This window comes from Protomyctophum bolini (assembly GCF_963924005.1).
Source record: "Protomyctophum bolini genome assembly, chromosome: 1".
In the NCBI taxonomy this organism is placed as follows: Eukaryota; Metazoa; Chordata; class Actinopteri; order Myctophiformes; family Myctophidae; genus Protomyctophum; species Protomyctophum bolini.
The window spans coordinates 7,723,775-7,750,499 of NC_137862.1; the positions used below are offsets into that span (position 1 = coordinate 7,723,775).

The 26,725-nt window shown below is 40.3% G+C and overlaps 3 protein-coding genes across 4 annotated transcripts in view; 1 reads left to right on the top strand and 2 right to left on the bottom strand.

Moving 5' to 3' along the window:
• pkd1l2a (polycystic kidney disease 1 like 2a) overlaps nt 1-11,159 on the bottom strand; it is a gene marked incomplete at both ends in the record, with an annotated part of 33,406 nt that extends 22,247 nt beyond the window's left edge. Inside the window, 12 exons of the mRNA XM_080762656.1 lie at nt 86-228; nt 757-947; nt 1,770-1,968; nt 2,242-2,377; nt 2,570-2,697; nt 3,244-3,660; nt 4,030-4,259; nt 5,984-6,131; nt 7,780-7,890; nt 9,700-9,879; nt 10,174-10,332; nt 10,850-11,159. Of these exons, the coding sequence (XP_080618782.1) occupies nt 86-228; nt 757-947; nt 1,770-1,968; nt 2,242-2,377; nt 2,570-2,697; nt 3,244-3,660; nt 4,030-4,259; nt 5,984-6,131; nt 7,780-7,890; nt 9,700-9,879; nt 10,174-10,332; nt 10,850-11,159 (2,352 nt within the window). The remainder of the gene's footprint in view (nt 1-85; nt 229-756; nt 948-1,769; nt 1,969-2,241; nt 2,378-2,569; nt 2,698-3,243; nt 3,661-4,029; nt 4,260-5,983; nt 6,132-7,779; nt 7,891-9,699; nt 9,880-10,173; nt 10,333-10,849) is intronic.
• Nucleotides 11,160-14,239: 3,080 nt separating this feature from the next.
• bco1 (beta-carotene oxygenase 1) lies at nt 14,240-19,029 on the top strand (the record flags this gene model as incomplete). Its single annotated transcript, XM_080762672.1, has 11 exons — nt 14,240-14,303; nt 14,442-14,570; nt 14,662-14,791; nt 15,040-15,187; nt 15,270-15,420; nt 15,678-15,892; nt 16,266-16,526; nt 17,594-17,699; nt 17,787-17,881; nt 18,589-18,700; nt 18,845-19,029. 11 exons carry the CDS (start codon nt 14,240-14,242, stop codon nt 19,027-19,029), a joined length of 1,596 nt encoding a protein of 531 aa, XP_080618798.1.
• A 1,682-nt stretch (nt 19,030-20,711) lies between these two features.
• The window catches only part of tead1b (TEA domain family member 1b), a 77,438-nt gene continuing 71,424 nt past the window's right edge, over nt 20,712-26,725 (bottom strand). For both annotated transcript variants that reach the window (XM_080766071.1, XM_080766072.1), the window contains 2 exons: nt 26,475-26,627; nt 20,712-25,274 (listed from right to left, as the gene is read on the bottom strand). In XM_080766071.1, the coding sequence (XP_080622197.1) occupies nt 25,161-25,274; nt 26,475-26,627 (267 nt within the window). In that variant the 3' untranslated portion in view covers nt 20,712-25,160. The remainder of the gene's footprint in view (nt 25,275-26,474; nt 26,628-26,725) is intronic.

Genomic DNA, 26,725 nt, shown 5'->3' on the forward strand with positions numbered 1-26,725 from the left:
AGCCTATACTGCATCAAGTGAACATGCTGTTTTTTCTAATGTTGCTGTAAAAATGATGTACAGTATGCGACAGATGATGACAGACCTGAGTGATGATAGTTGTGTTTGTCGTCTTGTCTCCATTTTTCACAGTCACTACCACAGATATACTGTAGTTGTCATTCTTATCTCCAAGCGGAAGGAACACAGACTTTACTTCATTCATTGTACTGCAGCGCAGATATTTGCCTGAAAAGACAAGTAGTCATAGTTTGAGACTGATTTAAAAGGTAGGGTAAAGTGATATTTTTTGCTGATCTGGTTGGATTCATTTTATTTAATGATTAAAATAGTGCATTTTAGAGAGAAGCTGGGGACCTGAGACGCTTCCCAGCTCCGAGAATAGACTTTTACCAAGGTCTAGCAGGCTTTGTTTCGGTGAGTAATTACGTCGTTTTGTTTATTTGCTGGGATTTGAAAATCCTCGCACGGGAGTGAGAATATCATCAGAGGGCTGCGGAAGGGACTTCCACAGGGCGTCAGAGAGAGACTCGCTGTAAGCACTGGACCAGGGCTACTGGACCAGGGCTATCATTGTGTCTGAGCTGCGAAAGTAACCTAATCTAACCTAACACACATTTCATAATAAAAGAATAAAAATAAATAAAATTCCCTCCCACATGCACTGATCCACTGCCATCTTCTCTGTTTCTGGCAAGAAACCATTTTTATTTTTTTTAACTAAAGAGACGAAGAACATTGATTATGTCTTCTCACCTGTATCTGTACTGTAGCAGTACTGGCATCTGCCTGTGGAGCAGAAGGAGCTGGTCTTGCAGGTGAAACTGAAAGCATCCAACACTGTTCCTGACATCGGGGAGATGCTACATGAAGGGGAACCGTCACTAGTAGCTTCATGTAGGTCTTCATCATCCTCTTCGTCATCCCTGTCCCCTGGTTTACGTGACCTGAGCTTAATGACATATCTAGAAAAGCCTGGTTCTGTCTTTCCTGCAAAGAAATAAATGATTGAATTGAATTTCATTCTTTAAACTATAAAGACATACAAACAAAAGGAAAATGAGAAAAGTTAAGCAAGTCGATCATAGTAAATGTAATGCTTGATTTATACTTGATCACCGGAAACAAGGGACTTTTAACCACTGTTATTTTCACAAGCATATTATGATCATGTACATGCATATGATATGTAAATGAGGCAGAAGAAGGAAACACACCGTAGGCTATGACTTTGAGATTTACGTTTCTAGCCTTTGCATCTCTAAGATGTTGGCTAGATACCATGTAGTCTGTGTTACCGGCCTGCTCCTCTATGAGCGCTCGTGTTTTGGAGTAACAGCCTTTGAGGGCTCCCTATATGGGGGGAAATTGGACAGTTATCCTTTTCACAAAAGTTAATTACTATGTAGATGTAGCATAATTTGAGTGATTTAAGCACGGTGGAGATACCTTCCGAGGTTTGGGGTCCTCGATGTGCCAAACTACGACTGGGCAAGTTGTTGTTGCACAGGTCAGTTTCAACGTTATGTGGTTGCTTATATTTACTGGTGAACAATTATCACAACTGTAAGAATGAAAGCAAAAATTGTAGCCATAAAATAATCATAAGAAACTTGAAAAAGGCACAAGTTTATGCATGTTGGTGGACATTTATTTCATCCAACAAATGGACTGATCTATTGATTTGAAAAAAAAAAATAATAAATACCACCATATAAATGTAAAATAAAAATTACTTTTAGAATACATCAAATCATTGAATGATTTACCTGATGGCGACACCTCTGAATTTCTTTGGGGTCACAGTAATGCACTGAGACACTGCTGCGAGATCAATCCATTTCCTGAACCATGTCGTTTTTCTCACAGTAAATGTGTATTTAAAATATTCAAATGGACGTGGGAGGCAGTCTTTCTCAATTACATGAATCATGTCAGTAGAATTGTTATTGCACGTACAGTTTCCATCTGTATGGACAGAAGCATTGGGAGAAGTAAAACCACAACAATATCAATGATATAAATAATAACTTTATGTTATACAATATTATGCATGTACTGTATGTTTCACGATGATCCACAATATGCAGTACACACTTAATAATCATTATTCATTATATTAGCATATTACTATTTAAAGTTTATCTTTTTGTATATAGAGTGGGATTATATGTTGTAGCATAGGTCAGAGAACTATTTAAATGTTCTAATAATATTAGATAATAATAATATTATACTTACCACATTTCCACTCAAACCTGTTTCCCTCAGTACTGTACGGTAACGTTTCAACTCCAGTTACCTCCAGAGTGACATTCTGAGTGTGGTCGACCAAAACCTCTGGACTAACGGTGATATTCAAGTAATCATTATCTGTCTAAAAACAAAACAAAGTAAGTCAGCATATACAATCTATTTATTTGTGGGCTCATACTGTATGTTGTTATACCTGAAAAGAATAACCTATAGCCCAGTTAATCAATTTACATCATGTCTCTGGAATAAGTCTACAAACACAGTGACATAAAAAGGTACAGTCCAATAATGATAATGATAATTCCATAAATACCGAGTTTGAATCATTTTTTTGTGGAAAGTCAGAGTAATTCTGACAAGCGTTCATTATCTTCGTTAGGTCCAGATCCACATCCACAGCACTGAAGACATTGCTTGCTTTTATTTGTACATGTAAATGTCCTGTAACAGAATGATATATTGATCAGAATGTGCATTGGGGCACAGCATAAAGGCTTTCACAATCGCATATACATTTAAAGGAGAATTCCATGCTAGAAGGCTTTCTTACCTTTCTTTGTAGTCGTTACTTCCCCACCAAAGAGGTCCAGGTGTTTTTTTGTGCAAAAACTATTGGCTATTTCCCCTACCATAAGCCCTCAATGAATTGAATGGGAATTGAATGGGGCTATGGGGTGTTGTGCTAATTCGCTTATTTCCATCGAAATAAGTAGTATCCCAAGCAGTAGTGTGCCGCTTGGGATATTATTTACATTATGAAGAGAGGATGTATACAAAAAAATTATAATTTTGAGCGATGGAAATAAGCGAATTACAGTAGCACAACACCCCATAGCCCCATTCAATTCCCATTCAATTCAATGCAATTCATTTAGGGCTTATGGTAGGGGAAATAGCCAATAAGGAGTTTTTGCACAAAATAACGCCTTTTAGTATGGAATTCTCCTTTAATTATTGTATGGCTTTTACACAGTATAACTTTCGTACCTTCGATTGGGCTGGAGAACTTATATGTTGTCAAGCTACCATTCAACATGTCCCTGGTCTCAGAGAAGGTGTCAGAGTCTCCGGTCATAGTGAAGACGAGCTGCACGGGGGTCCCATGTTCCAGGGAAACGCCAACGATGAGATCTGAGCTGTTTGGACACTCATCATCACTCTCTGACATCACTGAGGCCTGCAGCCCTTCGACAGGCTTCAGGAGACATACGGTCAGCTCCACGGACACTTCAGGGCTCGTAATAAACCCATTGGATGCGCGCAGAGTCAGCGCGTGACACCCGAGCCCGAGCTGCTCGGTCACCTCTGCTTTCACTGTGACGTTCTGAGGGACGGGTCCAATGGGAGCTGATGAACTTGCAAGCAATGTGTCTCCATTTTGGATCGTATAGGTCACATTTGTGCCTATAAATATGACATTAAAAAAGGGACCATTCAGGATCGTGCCCGCAGGTGTGGAACATTTAGGGCTGTAACTATGGATTATGATGATCAAATGATCGAAAGTATCTGATCTACAAGCTCACGATACGTTGCACGATGCAACACGCTGTCAGCTATTTTCACTGTATTTGAAATGTATGAATATCTTTTACACTTTTTTACACCTATAATGACATGCCCAAAGTGTTGATTCATTATGAATCGATTGTTATTAAATGAGCGATTATTGATAAAAAAAATTACAGTAACTGATTAAATCAATTAGTTCGATTAACTTTTACATTACATTATAGCCTCCATTTTCAAATATCTTTGATCTACTGTACTTACCCCTTTCTACTTGGACCTGGATTTGGAAAAGGTTGCCATAAAGCGCATTGCATTTGGTGCCATTTGTTTCCAGGTCTTTGCTGTAGCACTTTAGAACAGCAAACTGTCCAACAGGCTCCTGAATGGTGATGGGTTTCTGGGCGGTTACGTGCCAGTCGCTGGTCGAACACTCCACTTGGACCATGAAAACACCCGGACCAGTGTAGTTGTGTATCACGCTGCTCTCCAACCTGATAGAGCAGAGAAAGTATACATTAATGTGTATTTATAGACTGTATAATATCTACAAGTAAGACGCGCAAACGCGGGAAGCGAATGCAGCTCGTACATATTTGGGTTTTTTTAAGATTTTCTTTTTAAGTTAAGTTTTTTTTTTAAGTTAAGTTTTTGACCTGGCCCCTTTTGTGCCCATATATGGAGCTGAGTGATTTGTTTGTGTGATGCAACACACTCCATATTTGGGTAACAGCGTGACACACAGACAGACAGACATGATCTGCTAGGTCTCATAGTTAGTGCTCACTGCGTTCGCAATGATATTATCGTCAGAGTCTAACTGGTAGTGTGTGCTATCTTAAGCCCAACACACACTGGGTGCGCAGCGACGCGGCAACGCCTGGAGAATAGAACGGTGGCGTATCGGAGCGTCAGGCGAGGCGTGAACGTGCGTCGGAACGCCGCCGGTGTGGGACAGGTTCATTGAAAATAACGGAGGCGGCTGTTTTGACGCACGGCGTACGCAGACGGTGTGTGTTGGACTTTACAGGCCCTTACCTCTTAAAAGGAGCATCTATTTCTATATATTTTCTATACAGTGTTTGTTCAGTAACAAGGGTCTCCCTGTCTCTCCAGATCTTTGGGAAACAGAAAATGAATTTCCAGGCCGGGATACCAATTGTACGCTATCAGGAGCATGAACAAGTGAAATGGGAAGTGGTAACGCAGACGTCTACTGATTGGATGAATCCCCAGTTACTGAACAAACACTGTAGCCATTATTGCTTTTTTTAACAACATCTTTTTTTCCAGCAAAATAAATTCACTTTCATTACATTGAACTGATTTCTAAAATCACATCATCAACTAATCAAATAAAATCAATTGTACTCTGATAGAACTGTAATTACTACACACACACACACACACACACACACACACACACACACACACACACACACACACACACACACACACACACACACACCTCCCTATTTCGGCTACAGAAATTCCTCAAGGGGCATTTATCTAAATTGCTTTATCTTTGTTATCTTTATTATTGCTGTTATTGTTATGTTGCCGTTAGCACAGTATTTTGGACCTTGCCACCTATTCTTGATATTGTATTTTTTTTGTTACACAAGAGAACTGCAGTCAGTGATATATAACCTGAACATACTGTATAGCCATTTCACCTTCCCCAAATTATGTACCAGTACTAGTTATTTTTAACGTGTATATATTATTGGCAGATTCCACTTTGTTTGCATTCATGATGCTACAGTTTGATTTTGAGACCAGCTGTTTCACCATCTGAAGAGAGGGGAAAATAATCAATTCTTCCGGATAGCAAATCGAGCACAGAAGTAATTACAGATAAGATGATAACAAATATTTGGACTTAAATCCTATAGCCCAAAGCTCTATAAAGAAAGAAAATTCAACATCGCTCATAAGTTGTGATCTTTCTATCTATCTATCTATCTATCTATCTATCTATCTATCTAAAAAAAAACATTCTGGGCAGGAACCCCTTTCAGTGTTTTAACTAATCATTATGTTATAGCTATTAGCTATTGAAAAATAGCAGATCTACAAGCTCATAGCTTGTAGGTCTGCTATTTTGAAAAATCTTAAAAATGCGGCACAAATCTTTGAATATATATTCTTTCAGAGCGTTTCTTTTATTTTGATGTCAGGCCTAAATGAGTTCAATGTTCTGCATTGCACTGCTCACTCTGCTGGTGTGTATGGATCAATGGTGTGTCCATCTCCTGTATTCAGTGTGCAGGTCAGGTTGCCCTTGTAAGGATGGAGTAGCCACTTCACAGTGATGGTGACGTTGTCAAAGACAGCAGCCAGCTTACTCATTAACAAGTGGAGTCCTGAGAGGAAGAGAAATGGGGTGCATATACTTAGTTTAGACTAGTCATTGGTTAGACATGGGTTAAGGTTGGGTTTAGGTGTGCTGCCCCGTGGGAGGTTAGGTTTAGGGTGAGGGTTTGAGATATAGGTTGTAGTTGTAGGACTAATGACTAAATGCCTATATGAATTATGGAAATAGCTCCAAATTGTGATATTGGGTCTGTAACTGATAACAAGTTACAAATGATCCATGAGCTACTTACAAAGTACAACGTCTGAGTTGTCATGAACTCTAGTCTAGCCAATAAACATCAGCGTAGTAAGTGGGCGAGTAATTATTGTGCCTTAAAAATACAGTGTGATAAAGAGTAAAGGATAGCAAGTAGACATCATATCCAGAATCTAACGTAAATACAGTGTGATAAAGAGTAAAGGATAGCAAGTAGACATCATATCCAGAATCTATCTAACGTAATTAGCAACATGTGTAATCATCTATATCCGTCTAAATAACATACTTAGAAGATTAGATATAGTATAGAATATATATTACCAGTAAGACGAGGGCGAGAAGCGACCTCGCCCTAAAAGGGCGACGTCACGTACACTGGCCATATATGGAGCGTGTCTTGAGTGTACACTACAGGGTGTGATGAGGTCAGATCAACATAACGGAATGTCAGAACAGGTCAGCTCCATACTGAATAATAGATCTACGGGTGTCTTGAGTCTACAGGGTTTGATGAGGGCCCAGGTAGGGCCTGTTGAGACAGGCGTGAGAGTGTGCAAGTCGTACTGCTGGGGCAGATCTGCGTGTGCATGCAGTGCACGCATCCGCCTGGGTGACGGCAGACTGCTGGGCGAGGGCTGTCGCTTTGGCATGGGATCAACTTTGACCAAAAGATGCACAATGAAAAAACAAGTATGGACAAGGAAGGGTTCATGGCCATATTGTCTTGGAGACATGACTAGATGTGATATCATATCACAATGCGTGACCATAATACGCGGACATTCACGTATATGGGCTTAATATACATGATGATGTCATAGTGATGCTTTCCCCATGTATGGGGATGATGATGTCATAGTGATGTCACGAGACCTGTCCTATGGGCACATGGGGGGCTTTCCCCATGAATGGGGATTTTGAGTGACGGAAAAATGCACGACTCCATAGTTAATAACTGTGGATAATATATAGATATTGTCAATGCCATGTAGTAGTGCCTAACAGTTCATGCATGCCTACATATGTTAGTATTGACTTGTTTGTATTTGTATTGTACTGTTTTCACAACATAACATTGTATCAAGTCAATCTCTGTCTATATACTTTAAATACCGGTAGGTAATGTGTTTACTTTTGCCATTATCATTATCATATAATTGAATATATGTATATGAGTTTTTAAAACCCATTTTGGGCGGGAACCCCTTTTGGTGTTAGCATTATGTTATGCTTTAGCTATTGAAAAATAGCATATCTACAAGCTCGTAGCGCTTGTAGGTCTGCTATTTTTGAAAAATCAAAGAACGACTGACATAGAATCATAGCTTTTTCAGAAATCTGTCAGGATGTAGAAGACATTTTTTTAATCTGATCTCAGGTCAGAATGGGTGAAGAATGAGGGAGTGGAAGCAGATGTTAGCGGACCATCTTCTGACCATTTTTACAGCGGTAGTCCACCGACAGATAACTTCCCAGCCCGGGGCAGGGTTCCCCAAAAGACCCTCCGTCTGCCACAGCCTGGCACGCCTGCAGCCCATGGCAGTGACCTGTAGAATACAGAGTGATCAATGTATCTATTCATAATTTGTCGACTGTATATCTTGAATTTCATCACATTAACCCTGGTATTGCTCTTTTGGACAAAGAAAAATATACCGGTATATATATTTATTTCTTTTCAAATATGAAAAAGGAATCTAAAATAGCTGAAATCGGAATTGCATCACACAACACGTTGTGAACTTGTAAATAATCTAGTTCCGCTATTTGTTGTATGAGGAATTATACAGGCTTATGTCGTTAAACACTGGTGGTACTCCGGAACATTTAGATGAAAGGTTTTTGTGTTTACCATGCCTGAAAACAGAAAGGTGTACATAATGTTAGCCAAAGAGAAAGGCCTATGGTAGTATTAGCTTGGTGAATGTCACCAGCTCTTTCAGTGCCATTAGCCCCAAACCACTGAACTGACGTGAATGTGGGATGTCATCGAACACAAAACATGTATTTGTTCTCATTATAATCCTCATATTCAAGGTCACAACACATCTATTTGTTCTCAGTACATAATCCTCATATCCATAGGACACAGGACAAAGATCTTTTTTGTGTTCGACATGAAATACAAGTCCAAGTGCAGCTTTTGCTGTGATTTTAGAGAGCTGTTAATTAACTGGCCTTTGTTTAGACGTCTGCATTTACAACCAGAGCAGTGGTTCTCAACCAGTACTGGACCTCCAAATAAGAATAAGAAAAATAAGAATGATGTGGCAGTTCTTTAAACCTTGAAATGTGTTTTCATAATGATAGCAATATACAGTATAAGAAGTATAAGAGTATATTATGTTAAGTTTCCACCCATTTGACCATTTAATACGGCAAGCCAAACGCAACTGTTTCGGGATTTTCAAGTGGGCCCTGGTCCAGAAAAGGTTGAAAACCACTGAAATAGAGTACAGCCTATAGAGCTAAATATTGACCAAACAAGAGTGTTCTCCAGGGAGTGCTGACCCGCGCCGGGCGCCAAGGCCTGAACAATCTCCCCAGTTTGCTCATTTTAAAGTTTGGTCTGTAGGTTTTGGTCATCAATATCAATAGGGGTTCTTCCTCTTGGAAGCATGAATGTGCAGATAAAGTTCATGGTATAAATCCAGATATCACTCTTCAATATACTGATGTGGGATCTTTATACTCCAATATTGTGCATCCGGTGTATATCGTAGAGAGTGAGTACAAGAAGAAATAACATGGTAAAATAACAGATGTGAGAACATGTACATTTATAAATAGCATTAGCATGGTTAGACATAACATCAAAAACAATAGTCTTATCTTGCAGGGGGAAAGTATACTGGTTTTCGTTTGGAACTAATGGTAATAATGTGTTCTTATTTCAAGACAATGTAACACTCTCACAAACAATCAGAGGAACTATACTATACTATATATTCTCTGTCACTCTGTGTTAAATAAACTTGTTCTCCGAGCTCACTTCTTTCCTGCAGAGTAGAACTTCAACTGAATCATCATCAGTCAAAGCCTGGATCCAGCCCAAAGACCACACCCACTCTCTGAGTGGGCGTGGTCTGCATCTCTTCAAGAAAGCTTCAAGAAAGCTACAGTCTGATAATCAGGCTACATCAGTCACCACCCTTACAAATAATCTTGGGACTACAACTATACCGATGACAAAATCCAGAACAAGCTAGGAGCAATTATGAAATTCGTACATACTTTTCACCACCAAAAGTAGTGTGTCTATCAGCAATTAAACTCATAGAACAGGACTATACACAGACAACAGATATAGATTCTGAATTCAAATCTAAGAACAGAAATGATTTAGTTCACAATACCCGTCACTGAATCCACAACATCTATCCAGCTACATTCTTCCTGGGCGGACACGGTATGTCTGGACTGGCAGTAGTGAATGGTTTTACGGCCGTAGAAACTGTCCTCTATCTCGATAACTTGACCAGAACCACACTGCAATGTCGCATTCTGGCCGTCACATGCAATGGACCTCCCAGACTCTATGAAAAACAAAGAAACAAGGTTTTAGGAACAGACACACACACACACACACACACACACACACACACACACACACACACACACACACACACACGCACGCACGCACGCACGCACGCACGCACGCACGCACGCACGCACGCACGCACGCACGCACGCACACACACACACACACACACACACACACACACACACACACACACACACACACACACACACACACACACACACACACACACACACACACACACACACACACACACACACACACACAATAAACATTTTAAATATCATACCAAACTGACAAATGAAGTACAGTTCCTGGCTACAATTGTCTGCGGCCTCCCACTGGAAGCCTGACTCCCTCCGGATGTGTCCACATTCTGCCTGTGCATCAGGGCTGTTCACCCAGTTATTATAGCTGATGTCTGAACCGTCCAGCCAAGACAGAGAACCTGATGATGGATACAAAAGAAAAGTTCCATATAAATAATATCCATGCCTATACTGTATATGTTCAGTTCAAGTGATCTGGCAAAGAATATGTCAGCACAACAGTTTATTGGCAGTATACCTATCCTTACTTCTAATATTCCGATGGTGGAAACATTGACAATTTAGGTTATAAAAAGAAACAAAGACATTCTGAGAGCTAGTGTATGAGCTGAATATAAAACAGAGGTTAGTTCTCTGTGTAGGGAAACAAAGGAGGAGGTAAATCAGGGGGCATGGCTTGAGGGAGATATCCAAATAGTAAGGAAACAAATCTCTCCACATGCAAGCTGCCGAAGAAGATAGTTGCTGAGACAACGCGCACGCACGCACACGCACACACACACACACACACACACACACACACACACACACACACACACACACACATATTTTCAATTCTCATTTAAACATTCTATGGATAACATGAATAATATTTCACTAGTTATCACTATGAATTCATACACTGCATCTACTCACGGTCAGTGGCAGCCGAGTCCAGGGTCAGGTTGGGGGAGGCGGGTGCCATCCCCAGCCACCAGTCGCTGTCCGGCTCCAGGTGCTTCTGGAGGAACTGCTGGGTTTCATCATTCAGGATGAAGGTGAGGTGGCCTCCACCCCGCTCACACCACCCCTGGGCACTGAGGAAAGACCGCTGGAGCTTCACAAACTCATAGCATGATCCGTCGAAGACCTCCTGGAATTCTGGGCAGGACAGAACTTCAATCTCATCCTCAGCACAACAGCATGAGCTGAGCAACAGCAACATCCAAATTAGCCTGGGAGACATAGTGCCGTGCATCCTTTCCGTTTGCATCCATCTGTGCACTGCTGGATTCACTTGAGCGATATTGTCTTTAAAAGGAATGACGTCAGAATCTCACTGACACTCGTCAGTGGTTTTATAAGTCCTAACATTAGGCTGGATAGCCGGTCGGTCTTTGTGTGTTTCACATAATTCTTGTGTACAATGGACAGGGTTGTAGTGAAAGGGTATTGAGCGCATTGTGTCAACAGCTTCTGGCCTCTCCCCTGCCTCCATTATATTAATACTCCACAACCTGCAGAGACAGATAAGCTTTAGACTTAAACCAATTTCAACCCCCATAGACATCAGTCATTATTAGGACAATTTCCTAACGATTGTATGCTTTGGTCAGATATAACTTTCAGGGCTAGGCTGTGCAACTGGCGACCATGTGCTTTATATCAAACTGTTGCCTTTTCATTGATCACCAGGGTGTGCTGTCAGCTCATACAAAAACAACAAGGCTGCTGCAATTAACAAAAATCTGACATAGGCTAGCAGGCTGAGGCGTTCTCATAGCAGACGTATTCATGATGTTTAAGCACTTACAGTAAGTCCTATTTCATTCATTTCATCATTTCTTTGTCAGTGAAAATAGCCGATCTACGGTACTATTTTTGAAATTGTTGAGTATGTTCAGAAATGTAATTTATTTCACAGAATGCAAAAAATGTGCAACAATGTTATGAATGTGGACAGAAAAAATGCATGCCTTATTTTTGGTTGCAAAACATTAGTGAATAAAAAAAACTAAAAAAAAGTATGGCCATGGATTTGACGGACAAAGGTATAGCTATGGTAATAAAGAGTCTCTTGACTCTCTTTCCCCACACGTGGAGCAGTGTTATCAGTAACGGTCTGTGTGAAAGAACTGCCAAATCACAATCTAAATTGCCTTATTTAGATTAGGTTAATTTATGCATGAGTAAAACAGATGCCACCTTCAGATAGTAGAATGCCAAGACATAACATTCCCATGTTCAGTATGGTACAAAAGTACAATGGGGCAGGGCTGGCCTGTGGAAACATTAAAAAAACTCTAATAATGTAACTGTATGTCTGCCCAGAGAGGGCCCGGTGTGCCTGGAGAACCATTAATACAATGGATTCCTCAGCAATAGGACAGAGTTAAACCGACAAGACTGAAGTGGATCGGATGAGTAGTTGCATTAACTGGCATGGCATGGCGAATCATTGGTGCGGTTTGGGCCTAATGGGATTTATTAACAGTTTGCAGAATTACAGTACATTTCAAGCATAACTCCATACAAAAACTGTTAACTGTGGGACGACACCATATAAAGCATTACACTTGTTTAATGTTTACAATAGGGTCCACCATTTTCAATTTATCAGAACATTTAGAGACGTAATATATAGCCAAAAACAGGAAATCATCATAAGAGGGGGAAAAAACATATACAGTGAGGGGGAAAGGGGTGGGGTATTCAGATTTTACGGGGGCCGTTTCAAATTGCAGCCGTCCGTAGGTGCCCTTTGAGTCAATTATCTAATGTGATCCTGGGCTCTACACACCCTACGCCAACCTGGGGAGAGCAACGGACTTGAACTCATGCTTCCTTCATGCCTGAGTGTCCAAGTTGCTCCTTTACACCCGACAGGGGGGAGTTTCCCAGGTTGGACGTAGCGCGTGGAAGGAACACGTTATTCCAACCAGTTCCTTTCCCCTCCATCAGGCGCCCCGGCTGGCCAGGGGGAGGCAGTTTAGAGACCAGGATTACTGCATGTTTTTTGTGAGTGTACCGCTACCTACCCTAGGGGACACGGGGAGAACACGCCCCCAGCGTCCCGAGCAGGAATCGAACCCAGGACCTTCTAGCTGTGGGGTGACAGCACTACCGACTGTGCCACCGTGCCCCTGGCATTGACATGTCTTAATGACTGTTGGTAGGGCGTTCCACATTTTTGTGGCATAGGAGCGAAATTAATTTTGTCCCTTGTTAGTGCCGAATCTGGGTTGCACATGGTTTGTTGCACTCCCTCTGGTGTTGTGGGTGTGGACTTTGTTGACATTAAGGACAGATTTAGACAGGTACATGCAGGGTATCTTGGTGGTGTAGAATAATGTGGACCAGACCCATTGCAAGATGCTGTACTCTGTCGTCAACCATAAGCCATTCCAGCCTGTCAAAGTGGGTATAGGGGTGAGGTGGGTTCCACGGTTACAACGGGTATTGCATAGCCGGGTGGGGGCATGGATCTCCAACTTCCATCGTTACCGACTCGGTGCTCTACAGCCGGGCACCGGTCTAGTCTAATATAATTCAATGTACTGTACGTGTTTGTGGAGAAATATTATGGTTCATTTGCATAATGCCAGGTCAAAATGTTCTACTATCAGCAACAAAAGTCATTCATTAACTATCACAGTTCTACTTACAGTACACTGTGCATCCTCCCTTTAGAATAAGTTAAATAAACGTTGGGATATGCCCGACATAGGTTTAACATTCCTTACATTTTAACATTCCTTATATACTTTTGCTTGGTTACCACTTATGCCCTATATGCATTGTCGTACGACAAATGGTGAAAATAGCCAACTACAAGCTTAACAAGCTTGTACACAGTCTTCACTTGCTCAATAAAGAATATTATTTTGTGAAATATTATAGTTATATAATATTAGGTTTGTGAAATTGTTTTCTTAAATGAGTAAGATAAGACAGTGTGCATGTGTTTTTAATTATCTGACCTGTGTATGTGTATACTCCAATGCATCTATGATTAAAAAAAAATATATATATATATTCAGGTGTGCAAATTACTTTTGATTTCCGGAAAAAATAAAATATGAAAAAGTTGAACATTTGCCCAAAATAGGGATGCCATTGTGGTGAACATTCATAATGTCTGAATACTCTTCGTGTCTGCCCTTAACCCATACCACCATCATAAAGCATAACAGACAGATAAGATATGACGTATTGACTATGGTTCTGAGTCGATTACAAAAAGGGGGTGGTTTATCAAACCCTTCATAAGGCAGAACAGTGGCCTCGGTACAGTATACCACACTGGATCTAGACAACAGAGCTAATATGTCCTACGACTACGCTAAAAATAAAGAGGAGAGGCCGGAACCCTATACAGCAGATGTTAAAGGTATATTCCAAAATACTTTTTCAACGGAAGTGGCTGACAGCAACCTTAGGGGGTCCATTCCAAAAGAAAACATTCGGTGCCTGCAAGAATTCCTGATATTAGTTTAAGAAGTAAGGCTCTTTTTCTCTTTGATTTTAGGCAACATTCCCAGCTGGCTCCAAGGTACACTGTTGCGCAATGGCCCAGGCATATTCTCTGTGGGGGAGACGACGTATGATCATTGGTTTGATGGAATGGCACTGATGCACAGCTTCACATTCAAAGATGGTAGGTGTTCATGATAAATGAAAAGCCATTTAAGCTTAATTTTAAAAATGTTCAATGGATTCTAATGTAGCCGGCTATTATTCTATTTCAGGAGGGGTAACCTATAGGAGTAGATACCTAAGAAGTGACACATATGAAGACAACATGGCAGCCAAAAGGATTGTGGTGTCTGAAATGGGGACAATGGCTTATCCAGATCCATCCAAAAACTTCATCACCAAGTATGCCTTTCCCTAATAGACCTTCAAACACTTGATAACATAAACATTATAAATGGATACATAGCCAACTTCTGTTTCCTAGCAATGCAATTCCACTAACAAGGTCTGTGGCTTTGCAACTTTCTCTTTATCTGTACAATAATGCACCCATGAGCATGTTGTGATGTAATGTTTATGCTTTTATGGATTGTATACATTCTTATAAATAAACGGACTAAAGTATTACCAGAATGTTTTCTCATTTTCAGGGCAATTACCTTTCTAAATCACACAATTCCAGATTTCACAGACAACTGTGGCAATAATTTTGTCAGATATGGGAAGGAGTATTATGCCACCTCTGAAACAAATTACATTCGCAAAATTGATCCTGTGACCTTGGAAACTCTGGAAAAGGTAACCAATATTAGCTTGTTGTCTCAATGTATCTGCAATGACATCTGCATTTGTTTAACAGAGCTTTTCTCATCCTATCCAGGTGAATTACCAGAAATACCTTCCAGTGAATCTGGTGACATCCCATCCACACTATGATAAGGAGGGAAACACCTACAACATGGGAACGACAATAGTGCAAATGGCCAAGACCAAATACACTATTTTTAAAGTCCCGGCCACTTGTGACAAAGGTATGCAAAAGTAAAAAATACTGTAAATACAATGTACAAATACTTAGCATTGACCAAATTGATTAACTCCATTTCAAAACGATCCGATACAAAGTCAAACGATACGATTTGTCATTTGCATTCGATATTTTTTTTTAAATAAAAATCGACATTTCGATACAGTTACTATACCGTTACACCCCTATCAAATAGTGAAAATAGCACATCTGCAAGCATCGATCACGTTGAAGTTATTACCCGCTCTTTCTGGTGATCAGACAAAGGCTCAGCGGCCCTGAAGAGCGTAGAGATAATCTGCACGCTGCCCTGCCCGTCCCTCCTTCACCCCAGCTACTACCACAGCTTCGGCATGACGGACAACTACTTCATCTTCATCGAGCAGCCTCTGAAACTGGACATCGTCAAGATGGCCACTGCATACATGAGAACTGTCAACTGGGCAAGCTGTATGAAATACTGTCCTGACGAAAATGTGAGTCAAGGGCAAGGCTGCAACCATTGATTATTTTATCATAATAATAATTGTTATTTTATTACAACTACTACTATTACTATTACTATAACTAGTGATAGTTAAAATAATATCACTTGTTGCACCCCATGACAAAATATACAGAAAACACTGGGGTGAAGGTATTGCACTATTGGAGTGACCAAACTATTTTCAAAGAGGCCATACATTTTGAACATATGAAAAGACATGCAGTACATAGTTCTTTAGAACATAACAAAGTCAAGTCAGTAAAAGATAATGCATCGACTTTATACATGCCTGCACTAGGCTATCAATATTCATCAACATCTTGTGGCCCTAATTGATTGTTTTGTTGAATTTGTTTGAACAGACTCTGATTCACCTCATAGATCGGAAGACAGGCAAAGAGGTGGCGACAAAGTACTTCACGGGAGCCATGGTCGTCTATCATCACGTGAACGCATTTGAAGACGACGGACACGTGATCTTTGACGTCATCGCCTACAAGGACAACAGTCTTTACGACACGTTCTATTTGGCCAAACTGACAGAGTCGAGCCCGACCCCTGCAGGCGACCCGAGTAGTAAACCAAAATACAAAAGGTTTGCGCTCCCTCTGCAGTCCGATAAGGTGAGGCTTCTCAGAATGATCTATTCATGCCATCCTTCACAGGTTGGAGCAGGGGTTCCCACGACCCATCATCTCAGATTCTGAGCTGTGCTACTGAATCTGTCGGCAGGGGCATTCAGAACGTGTAATCGTGCATACATTGTTAGTGGTAATGAAAACATAGGCGCCCCACCAGAAGAGGAGGTCTGAAGGTGGACCAAATGGGCCAACATCCTGTTATCCACATTCTATTGGGCGATGGCCCCAGACGCAGTGCTGGTAAAAGAACCTTGGTGTTGTCCTGCAGGACAACCAGGTCTCATTCAAAGCACACATTACGTCACTCCATCATGTAGGTTCACACTCTGTAACATTTGATGAGACCCTGACTCACAGCCCAACTCCTTATCCAGATAACAGTCATATCAAAACTTGACTATTGTAACTCCCTCCTTACTGGCCTACCGGCATGCGCACTTAAGCCTCTCCAATTGATCCAGAATGCCGCAGCTCACTTGGTCTTCAACCAGCCAAAGTTCTCACGTCTCCCCCTTTCTCTGCTCCCTCCATTGGCCCCCGGTCGCTGCCCGCACAGAGTACAAAAACTCTGATGCTGGCATTCAAAGCAACCAAACGTATGGCAACACCATATTTGGCAACCCCAATCTATTCTCCCTTCTGGCTCCAAAACTATGGAATGCACTTCCCATTGCAATCAGAACTCCACTCACTCCCAATCTTCCGCCGTAGTCTGAAAACCCACCTCTTCAGACTCCATCTTAGCCCGTAGCACGTGCCGTAGCACTTGGCCTAGCATCGATGACCTTCCAGGCTCATTTTATGTAACTTAGATAGCATATTATGTAGACATAGCACTCTTTAGTGTATACCCATAGTTTCATTATATAGATATTCCACTGTTGTTATGTAGCTAAGCTTACATAAGATTCTTGATGACTATTTTTATGTATTTGATGTATTCCCATTTTTTATTCTTGCATACTGTAAATCGGTCTGGATTAAGAGCGTCTGCTAAATGCCTAAATTGTAAATTGTATGATGTATTATTTGTTTAATATTCTCTGTAGGGGATTGATGTAGGAGAAGACCTGGTGAAACTCAAATACACCACAGCCAGTGCTGTGAAGAAGAAGGATGGGAAATTGCACTGCCAACCACAAGTCCTTTTTGAAGGTAAATGTAAAACAGTGTAGTTATAAATACAATTACATGAAGTCACTTTCTATTGCAGTGTGCTGATGCTCATTTTATGACCAATAGATGTAGAAGTACCCACAATCAACTACGACAAGAATGGCAAGAAGCACCGATATGTCTTCCTGACGTGTGTGGGAATGTCTGCAGCGGCAACAAAGGTAACATTTCATATGGTCAAAAAGATCAAATGTGTTCATGACAATCACATCTGATTTGCACAAAGAGAGAGGATGGTGGTGAGATCAGATCTATGATCAAAACATATGACACGATAGTCAAAAAAGTTAAAATAGTAAAAGGTGCTCCTGAATGAGACATCAGATTTAAAAAAATGGGCGATCCGGGCACTCAAAGTTAAAAGAGGGAACAGCCATTATTTAATACAATGCCAACATGTTTTGACCTGAAGTGGTCTTCATGATTTTGTCATGGCTTTTCTTTCATAATTTTTCACCCCTTCAATTATCTAATGTGATCCTGGGCTCTACACACCCTCCGCCAAACTCATGCTTCCTTCATGCCTGAGTGTCCAAGTTGCTCCTTTACACCTGACAGGGGGGAGTTTCCCTGGTTGGACGTAGCGCGTGGAAGGAACACGTTATTCCAACCAGTTCCTTTCCCCTCCATCATGACTTTTCAAGATAAAAGAATGCTGCCAATGTGTTTCAGCTCAAGGGATCCTACATCAAGGTGTAAAGGTTTATACCATTACCTTGGTTACACTCTAATGAGATGGACATTGTAAGCAGGCAGTCTACAATCTAATCTAACACTGCAATTATATATGGCTTATGCTTTGGTGGTTAGAGTCTAACCAGTCAGCTATTAATAGGCCCCAACCTACTAATCTTATCTATCAATTTAGATAATGAAGTTTGACACAGAAACCAGAACAAAGATTGAGTGGAGCGAGGAAAACTGCTGGCCTTCAGAGGCTCTCTTCATTCCCAAGCCAAATGGGGAGGAAGAGGATGATGGTGAGACACATAATTATGCTCAAACTACCGTAAAGCTGTCATTTGAGTGTCGTTTTATACTCTGGATCAAATATGTTACGAATACTGCTCAACATTTGAATTTAGTCGTGTCTGCATAACTCACCACTCACCTTGCCTTAACAGGTGTGGTTTTAACATCGGTCATCAACTCCAACCCAGGGCAGTCTGGCTTCATCCTGGTGCTCGATGGGAAGTCCTTCACAGAAGTAGCTCGGGCATATGTTAATGCAGAGCTGCACATGGATATGCATGGATATTTTATCCCACAAGAACATCTGTCAGAAGCAGAAGAACACGCCCACCTTTAGTTTGACCATTGTAAATGATATAGTTTGAATTATATTGTCTTTGACACATAGTATATATATATAAGATGTTTTCCCAAAAAATAATATTTGTGTATATGTTTATCATTTACACGTTTATAGATTTAATCTAGGTGTGCTTATTGATTACAGATTTGTTATGTTGTGTTTCTCTTATTCTATTGTATATTTTGTAAGACATTTTATCACTCATAATTAAAGTTGTGCTGCGTTACCAGTATTTAAATTATTGAGCATCCGTCGAATGGTTCAAGTGTACAGTCACACAGCCTAGGTCACACATTTTTCCTCATCTGTAGGGAGTGTCATATCATCTGACGGTCTTTCTGGAAGAATGAGCCAGCATTAACCGGTAACCGGAAATGAGTCTCCTCACCTGTCATCAGATGAACTCCTTCCACTTTATCTCATGAAGTTCCTGAATCTCAACATCTCTGGTGATGCTGTAGACGATGATAAGACAGTATGAGAGGACAAGACTGTGCTCTACAACAAAAATATATCAGGGGTTTGGATATATACAATCTGACACTGCAAAAACAAATGGGTGTATTTCACTCACCTGGCTCCAATGTGGTAGGACCATGGGGGTGAAATTAAGCTGTCAGGTGGCATATGTCCCCCATGCAGAAACATAACACAACATAACCAAATAGTATTGTTGTGTTATGCACTGTTTTAATAACACATATTTAAAACAGTGCATAACACAATACTACTTTACTTACTCAAGGTTACTTAGTTCGTCCAGGAGAGGGCGGCAATGTCCACATCCAAACACAAACGCAGAAAGAAAAACGAAAATGTTATTCCTACAGTAGGCCTATGTAAAATGGGTACATTTCAAACGAAAGCACAAGTCAATACAAAAACTGCTACTTTGAGGACGACCCCAAAAAGCACTAGACTTGTTTACATCAGGGTCCTCCATTTTCAATTCATCTGAACATTTAAAGAATAAAGACCTGGCTACAGATATAACACTTCTATGAAAAGTGTATAAAAAAGTATAGGCCTTCGGGCTGGTGGAGACAATTAGGGGATGTTGGTAATATCAGCAGACAGCACAGGTGCGAACATTTCTAGTTGAGTGGGGAACGTAGAACCCTGGGAACATATAGAACCCTTTTTTTGGTAAGCGGGGATCAGAACCTATTTCCTGGGGTAAGTCACCGTAAGTGGGGAACATATAGCACCTGTAGCTTGTACACTACTATACCTGTAGACAGTCCCAGGGCATCTGACGGTGTAGCTTGGCTTTTCTGGTCATTCCAGCCACAGATTCCAGCCAGCCAGCTGCATGGCCGACCAGCTGACCAATACTGACATTCTGACAAAACAACAAGCCTGACAACAAGCCTGGTAAACCAGATAAAACCAGCAACCATCATTAGCTGTTTTCCTTTTCTTTTCTTTTTTGCAGGGAAAATAGGCTAAGATGAGTGAATGGCTCCACCTACTGTTCATATAGTGTAAACACAATCGATAAAGCTTCAGTGTCCATTTGTCATTAATTAGGCTTTAGTTGTTTTAATACACACCTCAAGGCAGCTATAATTTATGCTTCATTGTCCATTTATGTGTAAATTAAACATTATTTTCATCTTCGCTTTGCATTCTTGATAACTGTCTTCTTTATATCATGAAAAGACCACAAAAAAGTAAACAGTATTTTCCAGATTTATTAAACTTCAATATTGCATACCTACAAAGTATCTAGAAAGCTACAAAATACCTACTATTATCAAGAAGGCATCATCATGTTACGAAGCCAGAACAATATGCAGTAACACATACACATAGAAGAGCTTCTTTTTACTGTCCTTATGGATATGAAAAGATATCACACCTCTGTACCAAGAAAAGCTAGGATATAACTTTGTTTTTTACAAAAGCACCTTTTTACACAAAAAGAAATCTGCACACAAAACTCAATAGCATGACACACTATATGAGCTATGTGAAAGGTCTCTTTAAACTTTAAAGCCAACATCTGAAAAATTGTAACAAAAACAAAATATGCTTAATTTATACTCTGTTGTATACAACAACGTATAAGTCAGGCTTTAAGGTACCAGTACCTACATTTAGACAGAATTACAAATAACAAAAAGAGCTAAACTGCTGGTATATATACTGTATGTCTCTCACTATTCCTTGACTCGGCTGTTTTGTCGAAATTGTTTCGTATTCAAACAGTCCCAGTCAAGACTTTCATGAAGTTAAAACAATGACATCAGATTACTTGTCCCAGGACTGTGAGAATTACATGTGGAAATGTACCAGCAGTCTAGCAGTAACATCATTGCCATCCTCTTGGACTTGCAATACAGACAATGTCATCACAAAACCAAGTACAATTGTATACAAATACAATAATAAAACAGGAACATTTCACTAAGTCAATAAATGTGAACCAGGTACACAGGGGGTATACAAAACAAAACATAAAAAATTATATATATATATATATATATAATGCCTATTAAAGTATTGAGTAGCTATGGCCTTGAAGGTGACACATACAGTAAGCCTCTATGCACAGTAAAGTCCTCAGTGTTCATTTAACTGAGAGCGAACCCATTAAAACCGTGAAAGCATCGGTGTCATTTTAGATGTTTTGCGTTGAACTATTCAAAAATAACAGATATACAAGCTTACAGCACATCACTTCGTGCAGCGCTGCAAGCTTGTAAATATGTTTCATGTTTTACATTTTCATTTTTTTTTTAATCTGGAAAATGTGAGTCTAAAAACTCAAGTCTAAAAACTATAGTCTACTGATTCTGGGTCTTAATGGGTTAAATGAAAACTGATGATTTTACTATGGGGCCTCACACAGTCTAGCAGCTTTTCTACAGTAGCTCTGAGAATGACATCAATTCCTTGAACCTGGAAATCTAATCTTGATATGCTTTGTTGACCAGCTTAAGGGGGGAGTATGATAAATTGTACTTTCACACTAATTTTATAAAGTAGGTTGTAGTACAAGAGCAAAAAAGCTAAACACTTCATTCAAATAATTTAAACTGTATATTTGAAGTGAGAAACAAATTAGGCAGATTAAGTTAACATTATAAGTGATGCCTTATCCAGTCTACATTTTACACACACACACACACACACACACACACACAAGTATATGAATTTGCTCCAAGCAATGATTTCTTTCAGCCCAGATGAGTCAACATCTTGCTTGTAGTCAGTGTGGCTGTACATACAGTACATGCCAACAGGTCTTTCAGACTTTGATGTAAAACAAAGAAATAGGTTTTCTTTCAATACTGTATTCATTCTCAACATTAAATTATACTGCAGTAAAAAGCAACATGTATAATTTATTTGACCAGTAACCAGATATACCCTGCCAACATTACAGATCTTCATAAAAGGCAATGTGGTGATTAGTTTCACGTATGTCAACGTTTTTGGTCTAGCAACATGCAATTTATAATTTTCTGTTTTGAAGCTGGAAATTTAAACCCAAAGGCACTTTCTTGCTACAGTGCAGGACAAGAGATGCAGTGAATCTCTGTATTTTTGGTCTTTTATGATAAGAAAGGCAAAGTCAGTTCTTGTACTGTACACTCTTTAGAAAAACAGATTAGCACTGTCAAGAGTTAGGGCTAAAAACATTAGTCTGTATGATTCAATGTGTTATGTCCCTTAGATGTGTTTAGGAGTTCTGTGGCTGATTATCTAGTTCAGCAGAATCCCATATTTCTAAGTGTGTACCATGTCAAAGCAAAAGGTAATTCATACTTTGTCACACAACCTCTTTGACAAGGGTCACCCGACAAAGATGACGTAGTCATGACGTAATCCTTTTGACAAGAGTGTGTACTTGTCAAAAGGATTGTGCAAAGTCAAAATGAACACTGATGTCTCACAGATGTGGTCAAATGTAACAAGTCATACATTGGTGAGTTTCTGTTTTTTTTTAACTTATTTTTCTGTTCTCTCAATGCAACTGATTTTAGACTTGGAAAAGAAAACATGTGTTAATGTTACATTATACTCTAAGGCACTGTACACTTTGGCAGATTGTGTTGTGAACTTCTTACACAATGCAAACATATCATCATCGGTCTTCCAGCAAGGAGATCACAGCTTTAGTGGCAGCTTTTGTCATTCACATCAACTATAAAACAATATAATAATGCTTAAGGCTTGGAACTGGTGTAGGCCACAGAAAGACAGCGCAGTGTTTGTTAAGCCTGATATATCCATCGTTGCTTGCCGGAGTCGCTACCGGAAAATAGCAGATCTACAATCGTGTAAATCCTCTTTTGTGGTGCACAACACACACTCGCAATTAAATATTAAGGTCCTTACACACACCAGGAAGTGTTTTTTTGTATCTCGTTTGATTAATTAATCTGAATAATGATTAATAATAATAATAATAATGTTGTTTGTGTCATGATTAGATACACACAGAACAATATTATACGGCAATAGAGCGTTTTACATTTGGAACAAGGTCGACTTTTCACCGGAATTACAGGAATAGGCTACATTTGCATCGACCTGTATGAATGAATATGAAAAGTTGTAATGTGAAATACTCAAACGATATTCTTATTAGTCATTTGTCATTCCCCGGTGTGTAAAGACCTTAACTCAGGCTTTAACATAAAGGCAGCAAAAACTCTGTCTTGGACTTTTTTACAAATTGCACTGCAATGACCAGAGGGGGCGGGGCAGGGGGGGGCTCTGAGATTGATAAATGCATCATTCAGGGGCAATGCCACTGCATACTGAGCAAGGCCTGCTGTCTACAAGTGATGTATTGTCTCATGATGTATGTATTATATTCTAAAAGAAACAAAAAGTTATCATCACTAAGGCATGTCCAAGAAAAGGAAAACAAAGTGCTTTGGACGTGCTGACAGTCCAATCAGAGTAGTTTAAATAGTGCTTTCACTATAAAAAAAAATCTAAACAATGTTCTTATTCCAGTGGTTCCCAACCTTTGCTGGATCAAGGCCCAATAGAAAATCTCTAAAGCGTTTTTGCGGCCCACCCATCTGACCACCTCAGAATGATCAATCAATCGTATGTGTTCCGGGTTGGATCAATGGAACTAACATTATATACAGTACTTATCCTATTTATCAGTATTACAATGAAAACACATTTTCCCCCAAAGTTATATTTTTTTTTATATATTTCCCTGGGCCACAAGTTAGGAACCACTGTTCTAAATCATTTGTCACAGGAGAGAGACTCATTTTGCAGTGCAGGGATGTGTAACAGGTCTTCCCATAATGCAACATGATTCTTTCAACAAAAAAGAAAAACAAAAGAAAAAAGATGCAGGTAAAACTACAATCTGTAGTACTTTCACAGTGCAACCCTTCTGTTGTTAGTGTTCAATGGCTAATGTATGCATGTGTTGTTCACATCACATCACATAGCCTACTGTAACTAGTGAGTATAACTCTGTTATAGGTCAAAGTATAAGTTAGACTGAAGACGTGGAGTGCTTCAACAGGGCTTGGTATGTTCCTGATTTTTTTTTATTTTATATTTTTGCAATAGTGATGATCACTATAACATCTTAGTGTTGTGTTATATTTTCTTTGGAAAGTCCATTGGCTGTGTGTGTATGTTTTATACAGCATATGTATACTCACAAATGATCCACTACATACAAAATACACTCATACACATTACACACAGACCATGTCAGCCAACGGGGAAAAGGCCAACATCATTTTTTTCCCCTCTTACATAAAGCAGAAAACGTCAACACATATATATTTATGTTTACCAAAATTAATCTTCACCAATGTACAGCCACGTGTACTGTATATCCTACAGAGATCGACTCTACATATTTTAAATGAGAAATTACTCCCGTATTAAAACAATAAAACAACTGTACCGCAATTCACAGCTGCAGTCAAATAACAATAACATACACATCCATTAAAACAAAAACACAAAATAATCCATAACAACTGACTTCAGCAAAAACAAAGATGATGATGAAAAAGCATCGCATACGTGATTTTAAGCTAGAGGCACTGCCACTTGTTTTTGAGGTTGGTAAAGTCTATGAAAAGGGGTGACCGGGGGGGGGGGGGGGGGGGGAGGGTCTCAGGTGTTCATTCCTTTACGAGTCGGTAGATATGATGCTGGGCTCCGTGCTCACTGTTTGACACTTCAAAGACACACGCCATACAAAGCAACGTCTCCTGGGTGTCCCTGTTCGTCACCACCTGGAAGGGAAAGAGACGGAGAGCGTGTCAACTAGAGCTAAATCTATCACCCTTATCATACATCAGCAAATGTATTAAACTTAGTTGTAGAATGCTGGTGTGCAAAAATAGTGGAAGATAGCGGATCTAAAAGCTCATAACGTGTGGCCTCACGGCGCATTGCTTGTAGATCTGCTACGCCCCCCCCCCCCCCGAAAATAAACAAATAAATAAAATAAAAATAAATTAAGCAATTGTTCATTGATTGGATTAGTAATTGGAAGTCATCGCACAACCCTAGTGTCAACTCCGTTGCCCGTTGCACAACATAAGTGTTGTAATGGCGTTGTAATGTCTAATTTGCATGTAGTCGTGCAACACCGGCGTGCACAGAAAACAGCTGATCTACAAGCTCGCCACACATCGCAGTGCGACACGTTGTGAGTTTGTAGATGCGTGGTGTATTCAGGCTCAGGATTAACAGGCCTATCCCTATGTGATACACACACACACACACACACACACACACACACACACACACACACACCTCACACAGGTTGTCAATCAGAGGGCAGTGCAACATGACTGATTGGAAAAATCCGAAGAATCTCGAGGGATAAAGGAAAAAAATAAATACAAAGCAACCGAACAAAAGCCCATGCAGGCACTATTTTGAGAGCACACAGACATACCCACATATGATTTAGAGAAAAGGGACATTCTGCCTCTCCCTGCCGCCCTTTGGGCAGCAGAGAATGAGACTTTGAGCCCCCATGCGATGGCTAATAACAGGGGTTCCCGCCCCCTCTTACCCTCCCTCTATGTCGGCCTCCTCCCCTGTAGATAATGAGGCTCCTCGCACTGACTTCCATCCCGTGTGGAATGTGAGGAATGCAGGACCAAGGAGAGGAACTCATCTGGCCGCCAGTAACATACCGCCCCTATTTTTTGTATTTCTTATTCCCTTTAAAGCAGCTACAGCCACCAGGGCCCAACAATCCACCCCTGAAGAAGTAGACAGAAAATAATGATGGTTCTGGAGAGGGTCCCGGGCCCACTTAGTAGACAAGTGAGGTTCGGTGGCAGGAGGCTGGTGGAGAGAAGAGTGTGTGTGTGTGTGTGTGTGTGTGTGTGTGTGTGTGTGTGTGTGTGTGTGTGTGTGTGTGTGTGTGTGTGTGTGTGTGTGTGAGTGCGATGGGACCACACAAGCGCAGCGATTACCAATAAGATAGTGAAGTTCTCCAGCACACTGTTCATCATGTATTTCTCGGGCAGGTGTTTTAGTTTATGGATGAAGTTGATCATGTATTCGCACATGGGCGACCGGCTTATCCTGTAGACAAAACGCCCATTCTCGAACCGCGCATATTCCGTCTACAGAAAGGGAAGGAATGGAGACAAAACAGAATAAATGTTAAAAGCTAATTGCCAATTATAACCAACCCGATTCATGGTTGTTCAAGTGTTGGCAG